Source organism: Alosa alosa, chromosome 24 (genome assembly GCF_017589495.1).
Source record: "Alosa alosa isolate M-15738 ecotype Scorff River chromosome 24, AALO_Geno_1.1, whole genome shotgun sequence".
NCBI classification, from domain to species: domain Eukaryota; kingdom Metazoa; phylum Chordata; class Actinopteri; order Clupeiformes; family Clupeidae; genus Alosa; species Alosa alosa.
This window is the reverse complement of record NC_063212.1, coordinates 18,289,761-18,311,567: the sequence shown is the minus strand read 5'-3', so window position 1 is coordinate 18,311,567 and position 21,807 is coordinate 18,289,761. Positions and strand designations below refer to the sequence as shown.

The 21,807-nt window shown below is 43.9% G+C and overlaps 1 protein-coding gene across 1 annotated transcript in view; it reads left to right on the top strand.

Annotated features, from left to right (window-relative positions):
• Window positions 1–20,108, top strand: part of LOC125289544 (dynactin subunit 1-like) — a 28,427-nt gene extending 8,319 nt beyond the window's left edge. Inside the window, 20 exon segments of the mRNA XM_048236448.1 lie at window positions 236–314; window positions 1,062–1,221; window positions 2,793–2,897; window positions 3,311–3,502; window positions 3,786–3,902; window positions 4,188–4,340; window positions 4,777–4,937; window positions 6,279–6,447; window positions 6,850–6,918; window positions 7,473–7,685; window positions 8,288–8,449; window positions 8,774–8,905; window positions 9,336–9,461; window positions 11,350–11,492; window positions 11,855–12,021; window positions 12,284–12,414; window positions 16,527–16,719; window positions 17,695–17,768; window positions 18,100–18,189; window positions 18,715–20,108. Of these exon segments, the coding sequence (XP_048092405.1) occupies window positions 236–314; window positions 1,062–1,221; window positions 2,793–2,897; window positions 3,311–3,502; window positions 3,786–3,902; window positions 4,188–4,340; window positions 4,777–4,937; window positions 6,279–6,447; window positions 6,850–6,918; window positions 7,473–7,685; window positions 8,288–8,449; window positions 8,774–8,905; window positions 9,336–9,461; window positions 11,350–11,492; window positions 11,855–12,021; window positions 12,284–12,414; window positions 16,527–16,719; window positions 17,695–17,768; window positions 18,100–18,189; window positions 18,715–18,852 (2,774 nt within the window). The 3' untranslated portion in view covers window positions 18,853–20,108.
• The last annotated feature ends 1,699 nt before the right edge of the window (window positions 20,109–21,807 follow it).

Below are 21,807 nucleotides of genomic sequence, written 5' to 3'. Positions count from 1 at the left end.
GGAGATCAGAGCAGAATAAATACATGTTCAAGATGTATTGTTGATTTAGTCATGAAATAGATTAGCAATGTAAAACGAGCAGACACATGCATGCTTGCCCTGCAACACCAGCTATGGGGCTGTTTATATGTTTGCATACCCACTAGCCTTCACTCTACACACACACACACACACACACACACACACACACACACATACACAACTTACACATATGTCTCCGCTCTCTCTCTCGTAGGCTCGGACGGTGCTGCGTCCAGTTACCATGTCAAGCAACTGGAGGAGCAGAACAGCCGGCTGAAGGACGCTCTGGTCAGGTGAGGAACCAGGCTACTCCTCTATATCCTGCTGGATTTGTCTGTGAGAGACTGAAAGAGTGAAAGAGTGGTGGAGTAAAAGTGGTAGAGTGAGGGAGAGAAAGAATGAGGGTGAGTGTGCGGTAGAGTGAAAGTGCGGTAGAGTGAAAGTGTAAGGGTGAGACAGTGGTAGAGTGAAAGAGTGAGTGAGACAGTGGTAGAGTGAAAGAGTGAGTGAGACAGTGGTAGAGTGAGGGTGAAAGTGTGGTAGAGTGAAAGTGTGGTAGAGTGAAAGTGTGGTAGAGTGAAAGTGTGGTAGAGGGAAAGAGCGGTAGAGGGAAAGAGCGGTAGAGTGAAAGAGGGATAGCGTGAAAGAGGGATAGAGTGAAAGAGGGATAGAGTGAAAGAGGGATAGAGTGAAAGAGGGATAGAGTGAAAGCATGAGTATGGGTGAGAGTGAATGAGTGAGTGTAGGGGCATTGAGAAACCCTGATCCAGGATAACGCTTTCAAGTCCTAACTCCTGCAGCAGATCACATGCGATACCAGATGTGTGTTGTTGACTCTTTGCACCACCACAGACCCATGACCCATAAAGTGCTCTCTCACATTCTTGTGTGCGTGTGTGCGCGTGTCTGTGTGTGTGTGTGTGTGTGTGTGTGTGTGTGTGTGTGTGTATGTGTGTGTGTGTGTGTGTGTGTGTGTGTGTGTGTGTGTGTGTGTGTGTGTGTGTGTGTGTGTGTGTGTGTGTGTGTGTGTGTGTGTGTAGGATGCGAGACCTGTCTGCCTCTGAGAAGCAGGAGCACGTGAAGCTGCAGAAGCAGATGGAGAAGAAGAACACTGAGCTGGACACTCTGCGCACACACAAGGACAAGCTGGTGGAGGAGATGAAGCATGCCGAGGCTACTATAGATGAGCTGAAGGAACAGGTCAGAGAACACACACACACACACATAGTTAGCAGAGTCTAATGAAACCAATAAGTGTAAAATATAGGGCTATCAAACGATTAAAGAAAATTAAATTAATTCATCTAGATTAATCATGATTTAAAAAACTAAATTCCCCCCTAAAGACTAAAGTTTCTTTAAAGACATATTGAATTACCAAATTAATGAGTAACCACAAAGGCTGTATATTTGTGACACAACTGCATCATAAACTACACACAGAACTATGTCGTTTTAGAGAGAAAACTTGGGCCAGGAAAGAGCCATTTGTGTATGCGCCAAGAAGATTTAGATGGACAGAGATGGACAGAGAAGGGGCGCGAGTGTGTGTTTGGTGGTGGTGGTGGTGGGGGGCTGTGTGTGTGCATGCATGTATGTGTCTGAGTAAGAGAGAAAGAGATTCTCCTCCATTCGCCCTTTAAAGCGATGGTTTGGAGTAATTTCACCCTAGGGTCCATTGCACCATGACCCCGAGCCAAACACCCTCCCAGAACCTATTTTCCCTTGGTCGAACCCTGGTCGAGTAGCGCTGTCAGAAACTAATGACGTTAGTTCGTAAATTACCCCACTAATAATGCCCTGAATGGTACGAAACTTCTACAGTAGTACAACTATGACCTTTAGTCCAATAACGAGGCATTAGAAAGTTTGTAAGTGCACCAGGAGTTTTAAGGAGTTTATTTAAATAACACTTGCTTCTGCATCTGCTACTATACCGCTGCGTCGACGTTTCTTCCATGATTTGGGAAAAGGCCGTAAAAAATGTGTGTTTGGCTCGGGGTCATGGTGCAAAGGACCCTAGGTTGAAATGACTCCGAACCATCGCTTTAAGGGGTCAATATATGGCAGGAATGGGACAGCACAGCACTTGTTTTCACTTTTACGGTTTACAGCAGCGTGCACACAGCGCACCACTGTCCAAATGTATGATCCATTTAGCAATTAGGAAGTAACGTTCAGTGCAGTCGCGGCGAAATTTCAGCTGTCATTCACAAATCGTCTTTTACAGGGAGTTCTATTGGCATTAATTTTTTGGGGTTATATGTGTTTTGACCAACCGATTGGATATTCACTTGTAACTATATTAAACTAGGATATTCGGTGAATTTTGCTAGTTTTGACAAGATACATTTGAAAATATCCTTAAAAGTTTGGGCATATGATGAGAGAGAGAGAGAGAGAGAGAGAGAGAGTCTGGCGGCTGCAGGTCATGTGACGTCAGCCCCCCACAAAGGAAGTAGTTATACGAAATGTGTTAACTGCGTTAATATTTTGTAAAGCGTTATGTATTTCTAAATGAATCGCGGCAATTAACGTGTAATATTGACAGCCCTAGTAAAACCCTAACCTGTTGTGGCCACTGAAGGACCAGAGACTTGCATTGCGCAGACTCATCAGTGTAATAGATCAGTATTAGTCATCAGTGTAATAGATCAGTGTAATAGATCAGTATTAGTCATTAGTGTAATACATCAGTATTAGTCATTAGTGTAATAGACTTGGTTGTGGTTCTTATTTGTGGATGTGTATGTGTTTTGTTTGATTGACAGGTGGATGCAGCGCTGGGAGCAGAGGAGATGGTGGAGACCCTGACTGAGAGGAATTTGGACCTTGAGGAGAAGGTCAGAGAGCTGAGGGAGACCGTCAGTGACCTGGTGAGTTATTACACACAAACACACACACATACACACACACAGCTGCAGATATACAGCTATACCAACAACTACACACACACACACAGATGCAGACATAATATAACGCTGACAAACACACATAGCATATACATATATACAACTAGACTGACAACAACACACACACACACACACACATCTGCAGACATAATATAACACTTAAAAACGCATGTAGCATACACTTAACAACTTTACATGAAATCAGTCCTCTTCACAATCTTTGCTACCCCATAGTCATGTTTATAATGCACATTAGTCGAGGTAGCTTAACTATATAAATAAATATTATTATGATTATTATTAATATTATATCTGCCCGATGCCCTGGTTCTGCTGCACTGACGTGTGCTCTGTGTGGGCGTTTGGACCCTGTGCAGGAGGCCATTAACGAGATGAACGACGAGCTGCAGGAGAACGCTCGCGAGACGGAGCTGGAGCTGCGGGAGCAGCTGGACCTGGCCGGTGCCCGCGTCCGCGAGGCCCACAAGAGGGTGGAGGCCGCCCAGGAGACCGTCGCCGACTACCAGCAGACCATCAACAAGTACCGCGACCTCACCACGCACCTGCAGGTATGGACCACACACACACACACACACACACACACACACACACACACACACATGCAACCAGCAGGCCATCAACAAGTACCGCGACCTCACCACGCACCTGCAGGTATGGACAACACACACACACACACAACATGCAACCTGCAGGCCATCAATAAGTACTGCAAGGTACGATATGATAACACACCACACACACGCACACACACACACACACATGCGTGCGTGTCCACTTTCCCTTTTAATCATGTCTTTGTTTGTGTGTGTGTGTGTGTGTGTGTGTAAACAGGAAGTGAATCAGGAGCTGACCAATCAGCAGAACGCCACAGCAGAGCAGCTCCAGCAGCCTCCTGCTGAGCTCTTTGACTTCAAGATCAAGTTCGCCGAGACCAAAGCCTACGCCAAGGTCGGTTCACTCTTTTCCTCTCTCCTCTCCTTGCCAGGCCTCTCCTCTCCTTTATCAATTTACCTCCTCTCCTTTATCTTGACTTTTACTTTTATTCATTTTGCAGACACTTTTATCCAAAACGACTAACAAAATGAGAAATAGCATTCAGGAGACCTTTATCCTGAATGTTCCAAAGAATTTCTTGCACAAGATCAACTGTCCTTAGTAAAGAGCTTTACTGTTGTGTGTAATGGATATTGTGTGTGTGTGTGTGTGTGTGTGTGTGTGTGCGCCCATGTGCAGGCCATCGAGATGGAGCTGCGGAAGATGGAGGTGGGCCAGGCCAACAGGCAGGTGTCCATGTTGACCTCCTTCATGCCCGACTCCTTCCTGCGTCACGGCGGCGACCACGACTGCATCCTGGTGCTGCTGCTCATCCCACGCCTCATCTGCAAGGTGTGTGTGTGTGTTTACCTCTGTGTGTGCGCCTCTGTGTATGTTTCTCTGTGTGTCGACAAAATTTTAGTGTCTTCATGCATTTAGCTTTTTGGAGACACTGCAACCCCCAAATTGAACTCTAAGACCATCTCTCAGAAATTATGTATTTGGTATTTGCCCCCCAAACAGACAGATATTTTTCCTAAACTGACGTACCCTTCCATTGGCACTGACTGTTTGTGTGTGTGTGTGTGCGCTCGTGTGTGTGCGCTCGTGTGTGTCTCGTGTGTGTGTGTGTGTGTGTGTGTGTGTGTGTGTGTGTGTGTGTGTGTGTGCGTGTGTGTGTGTGTGTTCGTGTGTGTGTGTGCTCGTGTGTGTGTGTGTGTGTGTGTATGTGTGTGTGTGTGTGTGTGTGTGTGTGTGTGTGCTCGTGTGTGTGTGCTCGTGTGTGTAGGCGGAGCTGATCAGTAAGCAGGCGCAGGAGAAGTTTGATGTGAGCGGGAGCAGTGGAGAGCGCGTGGGCCTCAGGGGCTCCCCTGGAGAGCAGCTCAGCTTCGCCTCGGGCCTGGTCTACTCCCTCAGTCTGCTGCAGGCCACGCTGCACAAATACGAACAGTATGTAACACACACACACACACACTCTGAAGCATAATCCTAGTTTTACTCCCAGAGCCTAATGCAGGCTCCATGCTACCTTAATACACCCTTCCATTAATATAGTATGATATGGATAGTGATATCGGGGGGGGGGGGGGGGACATACTGACCAGGCTACCGAAGTTGTGTCTGCTCCAAGAAAATTGTTGTGTGTGCGTGTGCACCAACCAGCGGAATATTACACATTGCCAGCCTTCGCTGGGCCCAGCAAAAAAGCTACTTAAGACTACTATCGTGGTCACTCATTTAAAATCTTAGCGAACGAAATATACGCAAATATATGAACGAAATATACGAAAATATATGAACGAAAATAACGAATCCCGATTACCACTCCGCTGCTGTCTGGGACTTTTGCTAAATGCATGAAATACAAGCCTTACAGTGAAAGACGAATAGGCTACCTTCTGATCCTATAATTAACGAAAGAAATGCTTTATTTTAACACAGGAGAAGGACTCATTTGGCGCTCACTGTAGCCTTGCAAAAATATTTGAGCACTAGAATGTCCTAGTAGTAGCCTAACTATAATAAATCTATATTTTCTGCTAAAACATTAGGCTACCTATTACGTCCAATGTAGGCTATAGGCCTGCGAGACATCTAGGCTACAAAAAGACAATTAGGCTACACATTCACAGTCAGGAATTATTTGAATAAGAGGGTAGACTAATACGTCTTTTATTTTACAAGACGGTAGACTAATACGTGATAACTGTTTGGTTGACAGCCTTTAAAGTAGGCTCAATTTCATTTTCAGGGAAAGGTTTTTTTATGTTTTAGCCCGTTACAGCAGGAATTAGTGACTGGCATGTGGGGGCGGTGCATCACGATGGTTGCTTTCCATCGTGATGCCTGTCAACCATCACGATGGACGATGATATCGTCCATCGGCACAACCCTAGTCCCTGCCTCAGTCATTGCAAGCGCATCTTGTTTGATTAATCACCCACTATGTGGAGACTGTTTTTTTAGAATTGTGTTATTTAGTATAATTTGTATTTTAGTATATCTAGTATTTAGTATATATTTATCTTCTACTGTCCTTATTGCTTAGTTGTGTTTTTATATTATATACTTTTAATTACTTTCTGCTGTTAGTGAATGTGTGTGTGTGTGTTGTCTGTATGCTACTGTGACCTTGAATTTCCCCTGGGGATCAATAAAGTATCTATCTATCTATCTATCTATCTATCTATCTACACACACACACCCCAATTACTCACCTCCCTGATTTTTCAACATATCAACCTCTCTCTCCCTTCACCCTTGTCTCTCTCCTCCCTCTCTCTGTGTCAGGGCGTTGAGTCAGTGCAGCGTGGAGGTGTATAAGCGCATTGGGACTCTGTACTCTGAGATGAGCGTGCACGAGCGCTCGCTGGACTTCCTCATCGACCTGCTGCACAAGGATCAGCTGGACGAGACCGTGCAGGTCGAGCCCCTCACAAAGGCCATTAAATACTACCAGGTACTTAAAACAGATGTGCTTCATACTGCATACACTGTTCTGTACTCACAAAGCCCATCAAATACCACCAGATACTTAAGCAGGCATGCAATATGCTCATGATGGGCATCCCTCACAAAGTCCGTACTACCAGCTGTTAAACTGTACATTGCATACAATGTCACCACACTATTCTCTCACCAAGGCTATCAGATACTATCAGACATAAACAATGTTTTCCGTTGCGATTCCATGTTGCTTTTGGATAAAAGTGTCTTCTAAATACCAACTTTTATCAACTTTAACTGTTAACTTTAAATGCATGTTTGAACATCTTTGGATACTGTCATGTACTTTCCATGAGTGCCGACAGTGGTACTATGGCAACCGTGTCTGATGAAAGTGTCCTGTTCCCATTCACAGCAACTGTACAGCATCCACTTGACTGAGCAGCCAGAGGACTGCACCACCCAGCTGGCTGATCACATCAAGGTAACACACCTGGGCTTCATAGTCATGCCAATTTCCTGTATATGTAATCTATTCTAAACCATACTTACTTTATGTGTATTTTGAATATATTGGTACTTTGACACACATAGGTATGTTAAATGTGGTGTTTATTTCATTTGAGCCGAGCAGTGTTATTGACGAGACTGCTGTTTAAATTACACAGTTATCCGCTTGTTCTAGCACAATGTCTGGCAACACTTTGCTTGGATAGTTTGACTATAAAGACTTTACAGATGGTTTGTTGGGATTCAAGTTCAGTATGTCAAATTGATGTTGAACAAATATATCACCTTAACCAAACCCAACCTTTAATAACAATCCACAATCATATATATATATATATATATATATATATATATATATATATATATATATATATATATATATATATATATATCGTGTCAACAGAACAGTTTGCTTATGATCTGACCATCTGTAGATAGTCTACAAAGGATCATCCAAATAAAGTGTGAGCCAATAGTGTGTTAACAGACAAACATAAACATTGCCATCCTGTTGCCCTTTGACCCCAGTTTACCCAGAGTGCACTGGACTGCATGGGAGTGGAGGTGGGCCGGCTGCGCGCGTTCCTGCAGGCAGGCCAGGACAAGGCAGATCTGAGCGTCCTGCTGAAGGACTTGGACACGTCCTGCGGCGACATCCGCCAGTTCTGCAAGAAGATCCGCCGGAGGATGCCCGGCACAGACGCGCCCGGGATACCCACCGCACTGGCCTTCCCTCAGCAGGTAGAGGGCCACATCTAAGCCCACATTGCTTTTTTTTGGTGTAGCGAGAGCCACTGTTCTATAGATCAGTAAGGAGTCTGTCAGCTGCTGAACTTGCATTCCCACAGCAGGTAATGTGTCATGTAGAGGCTCTGTTTGTTGGTCATTCCCATGGTACCAGTTTAGTTATATAGTAATAACCTTTGGGAATCTAATCATTGTGCGCTATCAAAGTTTTTTTTTAATCACTTTTTGCAATCTTGTGTGTGTGTGTGTGTGTGTGTGAGAGAGTGTGTGTGTCAGGAAAGGTACACCAGGCGCATAACTGAAGCGTTCCGTTCATGACGCGTAAAATCCATTTTAGAAGATTGGTGTGTTTTTTTCGAACGTACGCGCCACGATCACGTCTAGCTAGCTACTTCCATTGATTACAGTGGAAGCTAATTGTTGCAGCAGACGCAACGCGAATGGAACGCTTCGGTTACGTGCCTGGTCTAGCTTAGCCCTGTGTGTTTATGAGTGTGTGTGTGTGTGCGCGCATGCTCACGGGTACCGGTACACGTGTGTTTGTGTATACTTTATGCGTGCACTAATGTGTGTGTGTGTGTGTGTGTTCCATTCAGGTGTCAGAGACGCTGGCTGACTGCAGGAAGAACCTGACTCGGGTTGTGGCCGTGCTGCAGGAGGTAGCGGCGTCTGGTGCCCAGATGGTGGCGCCACTCGCTGAGCAGGAGGGCCTGCCTGCGGTCAAACTGGAGGATGAAACCTTCAAAGCCGTTGAGCAGGTACTATACTCACCTCACACACTCATTCTCATGCATATAGGCAAGTTCATTCAAACACACACACCCATGCAAATGACATCCCCCACACACACCGGCACAAACCTATTCTGACTTATAGATCCATATGCACGCACACATGGGACACGCACACGCACACAAGACTGCAAAAGTACAGACTTGTATATGTATACATGCTTGACAACATACACATGCCAACTTCAGAGGGAACCATACCAAGTTTGCTGTCTGCTTATGTGTGTGTCTCTGTGTGTGTTTACACAACTGTGTGTTTTTAACATATAATGTGTGTGTGTGCGCGCGCAGGTGTATGGTGCCCATGGCTTGAATGCCCCTGAGTGCTTGCGCCAGTCTTGCAGCGCAGTCATCGCCACCATGAACAAGATGGCCACCGCCATGCAGGAGGGAGAGTACGACTCCGATAAGCCCCAACGCCCTGTGAGTCCAAGCAGACAAACAAACACACACACACACACACATACTGAAATGTGTAAGCCCATGTCACAAACTCACGCAATCTCAACACTTGTTATATTGAATTATTACAGGAATATATAGCAAATATACTTATGTTGCTGCATGAATGTTCACATTAGCATTTAGGCTAACTTGATACTGTAATTTATGAATAGGAAATTATCATTAGCATGTTATCTGTATGGCTCTGGCTGTGTGTATTTTCCACCAGTGAAGGTGCATGTTAGCACATACTAGGTAATGTGTAAATGAGCATTTAGGCTAACTTGATGTGGTTGTTTATGAATGGGAAGTGTGCAAGTTAGCATTAGCATTTAGGCTAACTTGATGTGGTTGTTTATGAATGGGAAGGCAGCAAGTTAGCATTAGCATGTGATCTGTATGTGTGCAGACTCCCCCAGTGGAGGCCCGCGCTGCTGCACTCAGGGCAGAACTGACCGACGCAGAGGGCCTGGGCCTCAAGCTGGAGGACCGAGAGACCGTCATTAAGGAGCTCAAGAAGAGCCTCAAGATCAAGGTACACACACACATACAACATACACATATATATATATATATATATATATATATATATATATATATATATATATATATATATACACACACACACACACACATACACACACGAACATACATATATACACACATGCACATAAACAAACATAGTATATTCTAGGCCAGCGTTTCTCAAATTGTGGGTCGCGGAGACATGCCAGGTGGGGCGCGAACTGATGTGAAAAACAGGAGTTTTTTTTATTTTATTTTTTTATCTGTAGCCTGGGCCCAGGTAGCACCGATCGCGAATGGACGCACTGTGTTATTCACAGGGGAAGCCGTGTCATGGCAGCTTAGTTAGTCCCGACCTACATGAGATTTTGAGCGTTGTTGTGAGAGTGGTGAATTTCATTAAAACCCGCCCTTAAAAAGCACGCCTATTCTCTGCACTTTGCGAAGAGATGGTAGCTGACCAAAAGGCTGTACTGTTTCCTGGCGAGGCAAGGTGGCTTTCCCGAGGTAAAGTGCTGTCGCACGGTGTTTGAGCTCAAGTAAGCCTCTTCTTGGAGGAAGAGCGCATGTTTGAATCTGCAAAACACGTTCACTAATGAACATTTCTTGACGGCTGGCCTATCTTAGCGATATATTTGATATATCTTAGTTAAATGTCCAGTTACAAGGCAAAGACAAGCACCTACCTCACCTAGCAAATAACATTACTGCATTCACCAAAAAACTTGAGTATGGGACAGGCCCTCGATCAGCGACAGTATTATGCCTTTGAGATTTCTGGCGAAATCGCTGAAACGCCTGATTGGGAGCCACTCTTGTGATCCCATGTATTAAACATTAGGCCTACATCACATCCCTGCAAAGTTTATTTCAAAAATATTTCCCAACCAGCAGTGCTCAGTATGACTGGATTATGGATCCATTTAATGCAGCATGTTGGTATTTCATTGAATATATTGTACAATGCTAGCCTAGAAATCTAGATGCGCCCCTAGCGGCAGCGAATTACATTTGCTGCCAGGGCTAGTCTAGCAACTCTCCGTTGGCTTGTGAGCTCCAGAAATCCCGAACTTAATCAGGCCAATGAAATCGTGTATAGAGTCGTTAGGTGGGCTTAACATAATGATTGATGGCAGAGTTAACTTGGTTTGGCTTGAATTCCCTGCTACTTGAAAACAAATAAGATGGATGTTGCTGCTGGCGAACAGTGTGACACGAGTTAAGCTTTTATTAAGTTGGCAAACGTTTGAACTAGCCAACTAGCTCCGCTGGTGGGAAACGCATGGGACTCATAGTGCTGCCGCTGTCCTATTGCGTGCAGAGGGAATTTGAAAGACAACTGATTATCCTGCCCCTCGGACTGAGCACTGCGAACGGTGAGTGTCCAGACCCTACATTTTAATGTGGGTCTGGCTCGTCAGGCTAGTACAATGCTGTAAAATGGCCTATGCTTCCTGTATGTTGCTGGAAAACAGAAATATGTGTGTTATGTATTGATGTATTATTATATCTGCAGCACCAGCTGATTTTAACTCTGTTGAAGAGGATATATTTAGAACTTGTCATTATTTCAATAAATTTGACAATTTTAAGCTTGACCTACCACTTTCTTGTGATGAGGGACAGGTGGAGCTCGAGAATGCCCCCTTGATCAAAGTGGGGAATGAAAGAAAAAGTTTGAGAACCACTGGTCTAGGCCATTAGGTATCAACCAGTAAAGACTCCCGAGATCAAGTTAATATCAAATACGCAAGGCAGACTACTGTCAAGTACACAAATCTACAAAACATCAGAGGCACCATAAAACACGACAAAATGTACACTGTCTAAATCTCTTTTTCTTTCTCTCTTTTTCTCTCTCTTTTCTTTCTTTCTTTCTTTCTTTCTCTCTTTCTCAGGGTGAGGAGTTGAGTGAGGCCAGTGTGCGCCTGAGTCTGCTGGAGAAGAAGCTGGACACGTCCACTAAAGACGCAGACGAACGAGTGGAGAAGATCCAGACACGTCTGGATGAGACCCTCACTCTGCTCAAGAAGAAGGAGAAGTACGGGAGAACAGCAGGCACACACACACACACACACACACACACACACACACACACACACACACACACCATGCTAAATTATACAGGCAACAGGAATAGATTTTACTTTACAGTTCAGTGAATGAATGAATGACTGCATTTGGCAGGAATCTATGGATGAAGGATGACTGACCACGACCACAGATAGGAATTGGTCCATGGAATTTAACAGATAGACTTTTGTGAGCTTGTAGCATTTTACTGTGTATGCTGGAATTTCGTGTTTGAGTATACATTCTAATGTGTTTGTGTGTGTGTGTGTGTGTGTGTGTGTGTGTGTGTGTCTGCTGTTCTCCCGTGTGTACGTACGTGTGTGTTCTCAGGGAGTTTGAGGAGACAATGGACGCCCTTCAGGCTGACATCGACCAGCTGGAGTCCGAGAAGGCAGAGTTGAAGCAGCGCCTTGGCAACCAGTCACGCATGACCATCGAGGGGCTTCGCCCACCCCCCGCTTCCGGCATCGCTTCCATCGTCACGGGAACCTCAACCAGTGAGTCACATGCCGCATGCACACACACACACACACACACACACACACACACACACACACACACACACACACACACACACACCAATCCATCTGCAGGCCTGATCATGTTGTAAATGTTTCTGTGTCAATAAAGGGCCTCATTTCATGATGTACTTGAAGAGTGAGCAAAGGAGTTTTCACAACACAAAGCAGTTGCCTGAATTGAAGTGTGTGTGCGTGTGTGTGTGTGTGTGTGTGTGTGTGTGTGTGTGTGTGTGTCTAGGCGCCGTAGCGGCCAGTATGGTGGCTGGCGCAGGAGCCCTGCAGGTGGTGGACAGTCCACTCCTCAGGCAACAGATCGACGCCCAGAGGCTCGCCATCAAACACCTCAAGAACGACAACAACCGCCTCAAGGTCTGAACACACACACCAATAGGGAACGCACACTCCATAGGAGAACACTGAAAAAAATTCAAAACCCATTTATACTGGTACTTAATTACAATAACAGATTAATTAATTAATTACAATTTAGTAGCATAAGTAGTAGCAATTACAACAGATTAATTAATTACAATTTAGTAGCATAAATGCAGCATCAACACAATAGACTGTGAACAGTGTGAATTAGTAGGGTTCATGGGCATATTGCATGATGGGAAGTTGAGTATAATGCAGTAGAGAGTTCAGTCTGTAGCATGTAAGCAGGAGAGCTAGTTTGAATATTTGCACTGAAAGCACTTATGGAATAGTAGGCTAGTTTGAGTTAAACTGCTCGTACAACAGCAAGCCTTGCCAAAATATTTTTAGCCATCTAAATTGACCAGTGCTTCATCTGAGAAGGTGTAGTTATACGGATATGGGTCATTCCACGCCAACTCAGCCACCCATGTACATGACACCTCTCAGATTTTGCTGAAAAGCGGTGAATATATGCCTTATGTTACCAAACAAAGGAATCTGAAGTTTTAGGTCAATATCTCGGTTTGCCTGTGGCGTCCATTTGAATTCCGGGTGCCACGGCCCTAATTGACACATTGGAATTTCACATTTCATCTTTTGCCATTTTTGAAAGCCCATAACGTCTGTTCTAATAGTGGTAGAGGGCTGGAAACTGGTATGATAGTTCATTGTAGCCTGTACTACACAATTCTGGAGGCAGAATCAACATTCCTTACTGTTTGGGTGAGAGGTGGGTCACCAAAGTCCTAAAAAATGTTGACGGCATGTGTGATTTTTCACTTTTTGGGTGGCCGTAGCACCACAATTAATGATCATATTTATTCTAAACAGGATTATTTGTTATATGTGGGAACCTTGCTCTTGCCAAAATTAATTTGAAGGGTATGGTACCACTTGTGGGGGTTTCATGGGGGTCCAAAAACCCTCTCCGGCAGAGGTGACTCTTTTGGAACCCCATATTTGGACCCCAAAATGACCATGTGGGCACTTGATGATCCTAATGGGATTTATACCAGATAAAGATACATATTTGTTCTTTCTTTTAATGAAATAAAATGTATGACTATGAAGCTCCATAATATGAATTTTATTCTTCATAATGCACCATTTTGGACATTGTTTCCAGAAGTCTGGAATGTAGATCAGGGAGAATTTAGTGATGAGGAAAGCATGAAAATAGTGGAAATAACTTAGTATTATGCTCAGTGATGGCAAACAATTAAATACTGAGACTGTCATGGATTAACCCCTTATCCCCCATTAAAGAGACCCTCCGTCAAACTTCAAAATTGATATAAAGCAATGATGCGATCATGTTCCACTGATAATTTTGGCCGAGACGTAACGTCTCTTCAGTTCGTACGTTTCCTCGTGTTTTTTAATATCTTCTGCACTAACAAAGAAGAATGTAATGTTCTTAATGTTTTCTGCAAGTCGCTTTTTTGCAACTTTGCATGGGAAAAGCCCATGTGATGGAATTGGCAGAACTCTCAAGCGTCTTGTAGCAAGAGCAAGTCTGCAGGCCACTGATGCAAACCATATTCTGACACCAATGGAGATCAAAGTCAAAGTCAGCTTTATTGTCAATTTCTTCACATGTTCCAGACATACAAAGAGATCGAAATTACGTTTCTTCACTATCCCACGGTGAAGACAAGACATATTTTGCCAATTTAGGTCCACAGACAAACATAACATTCAAGTAAACAAAAAAGTAAGTAAATAAGTAAATAAGAGGGCACATATAATAATGAAAAAATAAGAGCAGCAAAATTTGGTTGAAATTGTGCATAGACAGTCAATAAAATACTAGTGCAAAGTCAGGCCAATAAAAGGCTTGGGTAGTTCTGTTTGACCTAAGTAAGAAAGAAAGTGGCATAGTGGTGCAAGTTATGTAAGAGCAGCAGAAGTGTTGTGTTTTCAAGACAACAACACCAAGTTGTAAAGTGTACAAGTGTGCAAATGTGCAAGTGGAGTAGTGCAGGCGGACCATTTGGGTCCAATGTCCAGGATGTTATGTAGCTGAGGGTGGAGGGGAGAGGAGGGAGAGAGTTCAGCATCCTTACAGCTTGGTGTATGAAGCTGTTGGTGAGTCTGGTAGTGCTTGGGGCGCAGGCTTCTGTACCTCTTCCCAGAGGGCAGTAGATCAAACAGATTGTGGCGGGGTGACTTGCATCACTCACAATTTTGGTCGCCTTTTGGGTGAGGTGGGTGGTGTAAATGTCCTTCAGGAGGGAGTGAAGCACCAATAATCCTTCCAGCTGTGTTCACTATGCTGCTGCAGGGCTTTCCTGTTGTATTCAGTGCAGCTTCCCCCACACGGCGATACAGCTGGAGAGGATGCTCTCAATGGTGCCTCGGTAGAATGTGGTCATGATGGCTGGTGGAGCACTTGCTGCGCCTGAGTTTCCGCGAGGAAGTACAGGCGGCGCTGAGCTCTCTTAGCCAGTGATGCAGTGTTGGTGGTCCAGGAGAGGTCTTCACTGATGTGCACCCCAGGAATTTGGTGCTGCTCGCTCTCTCCACCACAGCACCGTCGATGGTCAGTGGCAGGTGTTGGGTGTGACCTCTCCGGAAGTCAACAACAATCTCTTTGGTCTTGCTGGCGTTCAGCAGGAGGTTGTTGTCCCTGCACCACGCGGTCAGATGGTCGACCTCCAACCTGTATTGAGTCTCGCCGCCCTTAGTGATGAGACCCACCAGAGTTATGTCGTCAGCAAATTTCACTATGTGATTGTTGCTGTAGGTTGCAGTGCAGTCATCGTCAGCAGGTGAAGAGCAGCGGACTGAGCACGCCTTTGGGGCCCCTGTGCTCAGTGTGATGCTGCTTGAGGTATTGTTGCCAACACGCATTGCTACTTGGGGCCTCTGACAGAGGAAGTCCAGTAGCCAGTTGCAGAGGTAGGTACTGAGTCCCAGTTTGTCAAGTTTGCAGATGAGTTGTTGTGGTATTATGGTGTTGAATGCAGAACTGAAGTCTATAAACAGCAATCTCACATATGAGATGTTTCAATGGGCAAAAGAAAACATTAAGAACATTCAAATTAAACTTCAGATTCCCTCGTTTGGTAACATAAGGCATATTTTCACCGCTTTTCAGCAAAATCTGAGAGGGACCATGTACATGATACCCCGATATTGGCTGTTTTCACATGGAATGACCCATATGTAAGAAAAGGCTACCAGGGGGATTTTGAACTCGCATGTTTCATGCACTTTGGGACAAAAAAAAGACCTTCCTCGACATCGACAGATGTTAGCCAACACCCCACCTCTCCACTCCGAGGGTAGCCTACTATAGGCTCCATGTTACAAGTCAGCGCAAGCAAGCATGAGCCAGCACAACCAGCAACGTTTGTTATGGGCACATCAGTCAATACAACCAATAGGCCTACAACAAAATAACTATAACCAAAACAAAATAAAATAACTAGGCTACTGAAAAGTATAATAGTGTCCACTGTTTGGGTAATGAATAATGTTTGTGGTTGCTGTGCTAAACCTGACAACTTTTAGATTTTAAACTAATTTTAGATTAGCCTACTTTTGGCTAGAGTTTTTTCTTTTTTCTTCGCAAAACGTGGCAAACACATCCATATAGAAACTATTAGATACTGTTGGAGAATTTTAAATACGTATAGCCTACTGCCATTAAGACATTTCTAATATTAGAAATGCATGCATTTGGCAGCTAAATGCACTGGAACAAGGTAGCATCCTATCAGGGTTATCACAGCAGTAGCCTAATGTAGGAAATGCGTTTTCACACCTCGCTGGCCCTTCAGTGTTTTTGCATTTCTCTGTTCCAGTTCAGTGCTAAACTCTGCTGCCCTCGTGTTTATCTTGTACTCTGGATTGTGGGCTCAACTGACACATTTGTGTGAAGCACACTGCTTTAAGTTTATGTAAACTGTAATGTGTGTGTGTGTGTGTGTGTGTGTGTGTGTGTGTGTGTGTATGCCCGCCCTACCTTGCTGCCTTTATCCATATTTTTATTCCATTATTTGTGTGTGTGTGTGTGTGTGTGTGTGTGTGTGTGTGTGTGTGTGTGTGTGTGTCCTCAGGCGGAGAGGATGCACGCCCAGTTGGCCTCGTTGCCCCCTCTGACCGTGCCAAAGATGTCAGGGGTGCCCAAGGAGGGCGTGCCCCCGGATGCAGCCTCCGGCTCCCTCTACCGCAAGACCGACTTGCTTCTCAGCAACCTGCTAAAGATGAGCGCCGATGTCAGGGTGGTGGACATCACCGGCAAAACCTCAGGTGGAGTCACCTAGACCAGCGATTGAATATTTTTTATCTCGTGTGTGTGTGTGTGTGTGTGTGTGTGTGTGTGTGTGTGTGTAGTAGAGAGAGAGAGAGAGAGAGAGAAGTTAATATTCCCTGCTTCTTTTTTCTGTTGTCTTATTTCATCAATGGTCTGCACGGGTTACCAGATCTGCACGATACGTCACAAAATACATTCTGATTGGTCTATCAGCCGTTGCACTTTGAGAATTTAATTGGTCAGAATGTTGTTTGCTGATCGATAATTCACCTTTATTTCGAGTTTATTGTTTTCTATTGAAGAACCCAACGTACAGGAACGCTCGAGCATCTTTGAAATATTGAACTAGTATTGAACTGTGTTAACTTAAAGCTGCAGTTGGCAAGTCTGACCGATTGAGGGGACTTAGCCAAAATTTTGAATGTTTACAACTCTCATGCCCCTCCCCCACTACCACTGAGCACCCTGTCCCTCTCATCGAGTTTGTGCTCATCAGTGCGCACCAGACTGTGATTGACAGTCAGATCTCACACAGCCCTGCTCTGATTGGACCAGAAGAACCGGGAGCTGTGGATTTTTGCAAAACAATTAACAGGCTCTCGGTGGAGGTGGAAGTGCGGGTTTTATGTTGTTCTGTCGGAGCATAGTGTTGGTTTCAGTGAATATGATCAAAAAAATCTTGCCAACTGCAGCAAAATGTAATATATATTAGACAAACACACATTAAATACCTCGTGTAACGGGTGTAGGGGATGTCTCCACAGTGGCTGATCAACAACCGAGGCTATTTAGCATTACACAACATGTCGTGGGATACAACAAACATGCACAATTGGCTGGTGGCAGTCGCAAGCACACAGCATGTTGTACCCGGGATCAGTAACAGCCCTCCTTCATGGTACAACATGTGCTAAATAACACATACATTTATGAATATATACATTATTATGGTGTGTGTTTGTGTCTCACAGTCAGTCCCAGTGCCCAGTTGCTGGAACAGACGGCTCGTCTGCAGTCCCTAAGCGACGCTCTGGACAAACTCAAGGTGAGACATTCCACAAACAAACAAACAAACAAACATATTCACCCAGAGACACACATGATCACAGATGCACATGCACTCTAAGAGAGGTACTAAATAAACAGGCATCACTAAAGGCATGATCATTTTGATATAAAAATACAAATCTTGTAGATTTGTTTGTATTATGTAAGCATCATCAGTGGAGGATTCCTCACATTCATCTTTATCTATCTATCTATCTATCTATCTCTCTCTCTCTCTCTCTGTCTCTGTCTCTCTCTCTGTCTTGCTGTTGCTCTCCCTCATTCTCTCTCTCTCTCTCTCTCGCTGTTGCTCTCCCTCATTCTCTCAGGGTGAGGTGGCGGAGCATGTCGTATCCAAGCAACAAGGGGCTCGGGTGCCCTCCGACTTTGCCACCTTCCCCTCTTCTCCTTTCGTTAAGGTGAGTAATGAAATAATTCACACACACATGCACACACACACACACACACACACACACCTCAAACATGTCAGCTGTTCTACTGACTAGAAATAAGATGTTGGACTTGACGTAAGATCTTCTTCAGTGGTGTCGTCCTACTCCATTACATACCCCGACACTGTCCACCCGGCCCACACTTTCATAATGATTAACTCCTCGATTGCTTTGTCTGTTTGTTTCTGTCTCCCTCTTTCTGCTCATTTTCTCTCTCTTCCTTTCCCTCCTTCTCTCTCTCCATCTCCCATTCACTCTCCCCTTTCTTTGTCTCTTTCCTCTTTCTCTCGGTCTCCCTTAATCTCTCTCTCTCTCTCTTGCTGCCTGCTCTCTCTTTCACTCTCTTGCTCTGTTCACTCTCTCCCTCACTCTATCTTCTTCAATCCACTTCATTCTCTCCCTCTCCCCCCTTGCTCTCACCCTCCCTCTCTCCCTCTCTCCATCCATCCATCCCTCTCTCTCTCTCTCTCTCTCTCTCTCTCTCTCTCCCAGGCGAAGGAGGAGAGTAAGAGTGGCACGGTGCTGGTGGGGAAGGTGTTGATCCCGTGCGCCCGCGGTCAGGAACGCTCCCACAGTCTCATCCTATCACAGCAGCAGCTGCAGCAAGTGCACCGCCTCCTCATGACCTAAGTGCCACCCTATTGGCCCACGCTCGCCAGTAGCAGCACTCTCCTCCAATCAGAGGGCAGTATTAGATACCAACCCCCCCCTTCCAAAAGCTCACTCCAATCCTGACTTCCACACTACTTCCCTGCCTTACTCTCACCACAGCCACATATTTTTTTCCCATAATTCCTGTCAGCTCACTCAGGAAATGCAATGAGACAATAGCAGGTCTATGGAATCCCATGTCCAAGCCAAAGAGCTATACAGTATCATTTTTCCAACATTTTCTACACTTTTTAGACTGTTCTCTTCTCAGAATGCAGACACTTGAACACAGTGTTGTGTCGTCCAACTGAAAAACAGTTCGAACCAACTCGCATGTTTACGTAATGCAGTCAAAATATGTCAAATCTACAGACACATTCACGGCACCACAAGGTATACTTCCTTAACACTACACCCACACTCCACCCCCCAAAACCAAAAGCACCAACTGCGCAATTCTTATCAGGTTTTCTACAGATGCAATTTTTTTTAAAGCCTCACCCCTGTTGTGTGTAAATTTCCCTTTCTCTTTGGCCTAACAGTCATAATACCTTTTTGTCTTTTTTTTTTTTGTAAACATCGCTATGAAGGACAGATGGCTTAAGTGGAGGAGAGGTATTGGCAGGTGGGAAAGCACTGTAGTTACGGAACACGTTGTACCCGCACCGTAATATCCATTTTTTTTTTTTTTTTCTTCTGAAATGGTTGGGAAATTATGTTTGGTATTTATGTAGGACAGCAGCGAGGACCAAACTGATGCACTGCTGCTCTATTTATTATACCACTGCCTGTTTTGCTTTTGTGCAAAGTTTGTGTGCAAAGTTTGTATGCCCAGTAGTGTCCAGGAAGCACTTGACTGTCCATACCGAATCTGGACTGGACCTGCTACTAACTTAGTCTTTTCTCTACTGTTAAAACTGTAGTCTGATAGTAACATGCATAACAAGTTACAGCTAAGGACTTAAGCACACCACGCTTGTTTTTGTTTGTTTATTTGTTTTTAATTATTATTATTATTCTGGGGAGATAATTTAGGCTCATGTAGGCTTTCAGTTGCTCACCCTTAAAGACTTAACTAAGGAAATAAAGATGCAATGGTAGCTATTGGCCTTGTGTAGAGGTCTGTATTAAGGCCTCTTCCTGGTTTGCTATGCTATGTTCTTTTGCTCTTTTGACTGTTCATTTGGATGAAGAAGAAAAATAATAATAATAAAAAAATATCTTGATTAAAACACACAAAATGTTGCCGTCCAGTACTTCCTTCTGCTTGCAAGTGGACCTCCATAATGACTTTTTACAGTAACTGTTTTTACACCACCGGCGACCTCTTGTCGACTTGTTAGTCCTTAGGACTAGACGCTGGAGGTGAATCTTCCTTCCTGCTGGTGACTGGCACATTTCCAGCACATTCAGGACTGGACATATTTTTTTGGAAAACGTATTGCTGGGCAGTTACTGTCAGAACTAAGAGAGAGTTGTCAAAATTAGTCGTGGGTCAGACTTTGAGAATGGTCTAAGCACACTAAAGCTATAGTAAACAGCAGTCTTTTTTTTATTTATCAACAATATTGTAAGTTGTAATTTGTTTACCTCAACAGATATAGTTTTTATATGAATACCGCTCTTTCCCTTTTGCAGGTGGTTGGGTGCATTGACATATGTGTTGCAGTGGCCAAAAATCACAAAAAAGAGGTTGCACTCTTAAGTTTTAACTCTATAAGCGTTTAATCTTTTTATTTAACTGTTGTTTGTTTTGTTTGTGCTTTGTTTGTAACTCTTGCTGCAAAAGAAAAACATAAAAGATAGTAAAATACAGCAAAATAATGTAGGAGTACCGGTATATCCCTCTTTTTGTAATTTGCCTCAACAGACAAATGCCGTTCTTCATGTCATTCTTCATTGGTGATCAGACTGATTTGGCCATTAATTTGGACTTGATTGTGTTCTTTCAGAACAAACGTAGAAGTGTGCAAACACCTGGCCTATGAGCAAGTTGTAGTCATACCAACCTGGTGATGAAAGTGAATAACTGATTCTGATCCAACTGATGAAATAAATTATTTGAAAGAGTGTACTTACATGCGTTTTGCATGTGGAACAACTTACTATTTTTTACTATTCCCGTGAAGTAGGTTACTTACTAGACCATCAGCGTCACGTGGATCAGGCATGTTTTAAGAGGAGGGTAATCAGACCATGTTCACTTCCTCTCTTGTGGGGTGTTAAACAGCAGTCCTAGTGGTATTTTTGTATACATATATTTGTGAGCATTTCAATATTTGTAAGCTGTCCGTGCTGTTGGCTTTTGACAGCTGTCCATCCATTTTTGAAGGGATAAACTTTCCAAAAGATTAAGCCAGTCGAAGGTAAGACTATTATTCTGAAATAACACTCAGCTATGCAATTGGCAGTAAAAATAAGGTCTCTCTTCGACATGCGGTTTAAAGGTGTTTCTTAGGCTGATATGATGCTAACAGAAGTAGACCTATACTATATGAGTCGCTTGCTTCAATATAACAAAAGTAGACATGAAGATATATATCACAAATATATGTGTTATCATATGCTGTATAAAAAGGAACATTAATTTCACATTTCCATATGGTTACTACATTTAGCATGTGTCGTCTAAATTAAGAGATTTAAAACGAGTTCCAGATTATAAGCAAAGGTCACAAATGCAGAGAAAGCCAGTTTTAACATGTGGATGTAAGAAGTTAAAAACATGTTAAAAATATGAAGCGTGGTTAAGAAATGACGCAGCATCTAGGACACATGCTAGTAGGCAGGATACTATATGGTTTCACACATTAAATCAATCCATTACTTGACTATAACATTATTATCTGTATTTGCACTGGTGTTACCTTCAAATGGTTATAGTTTTTCTTTAATGATTTGGACTTCAACAACTGATCTGGTAAAACATCTGTT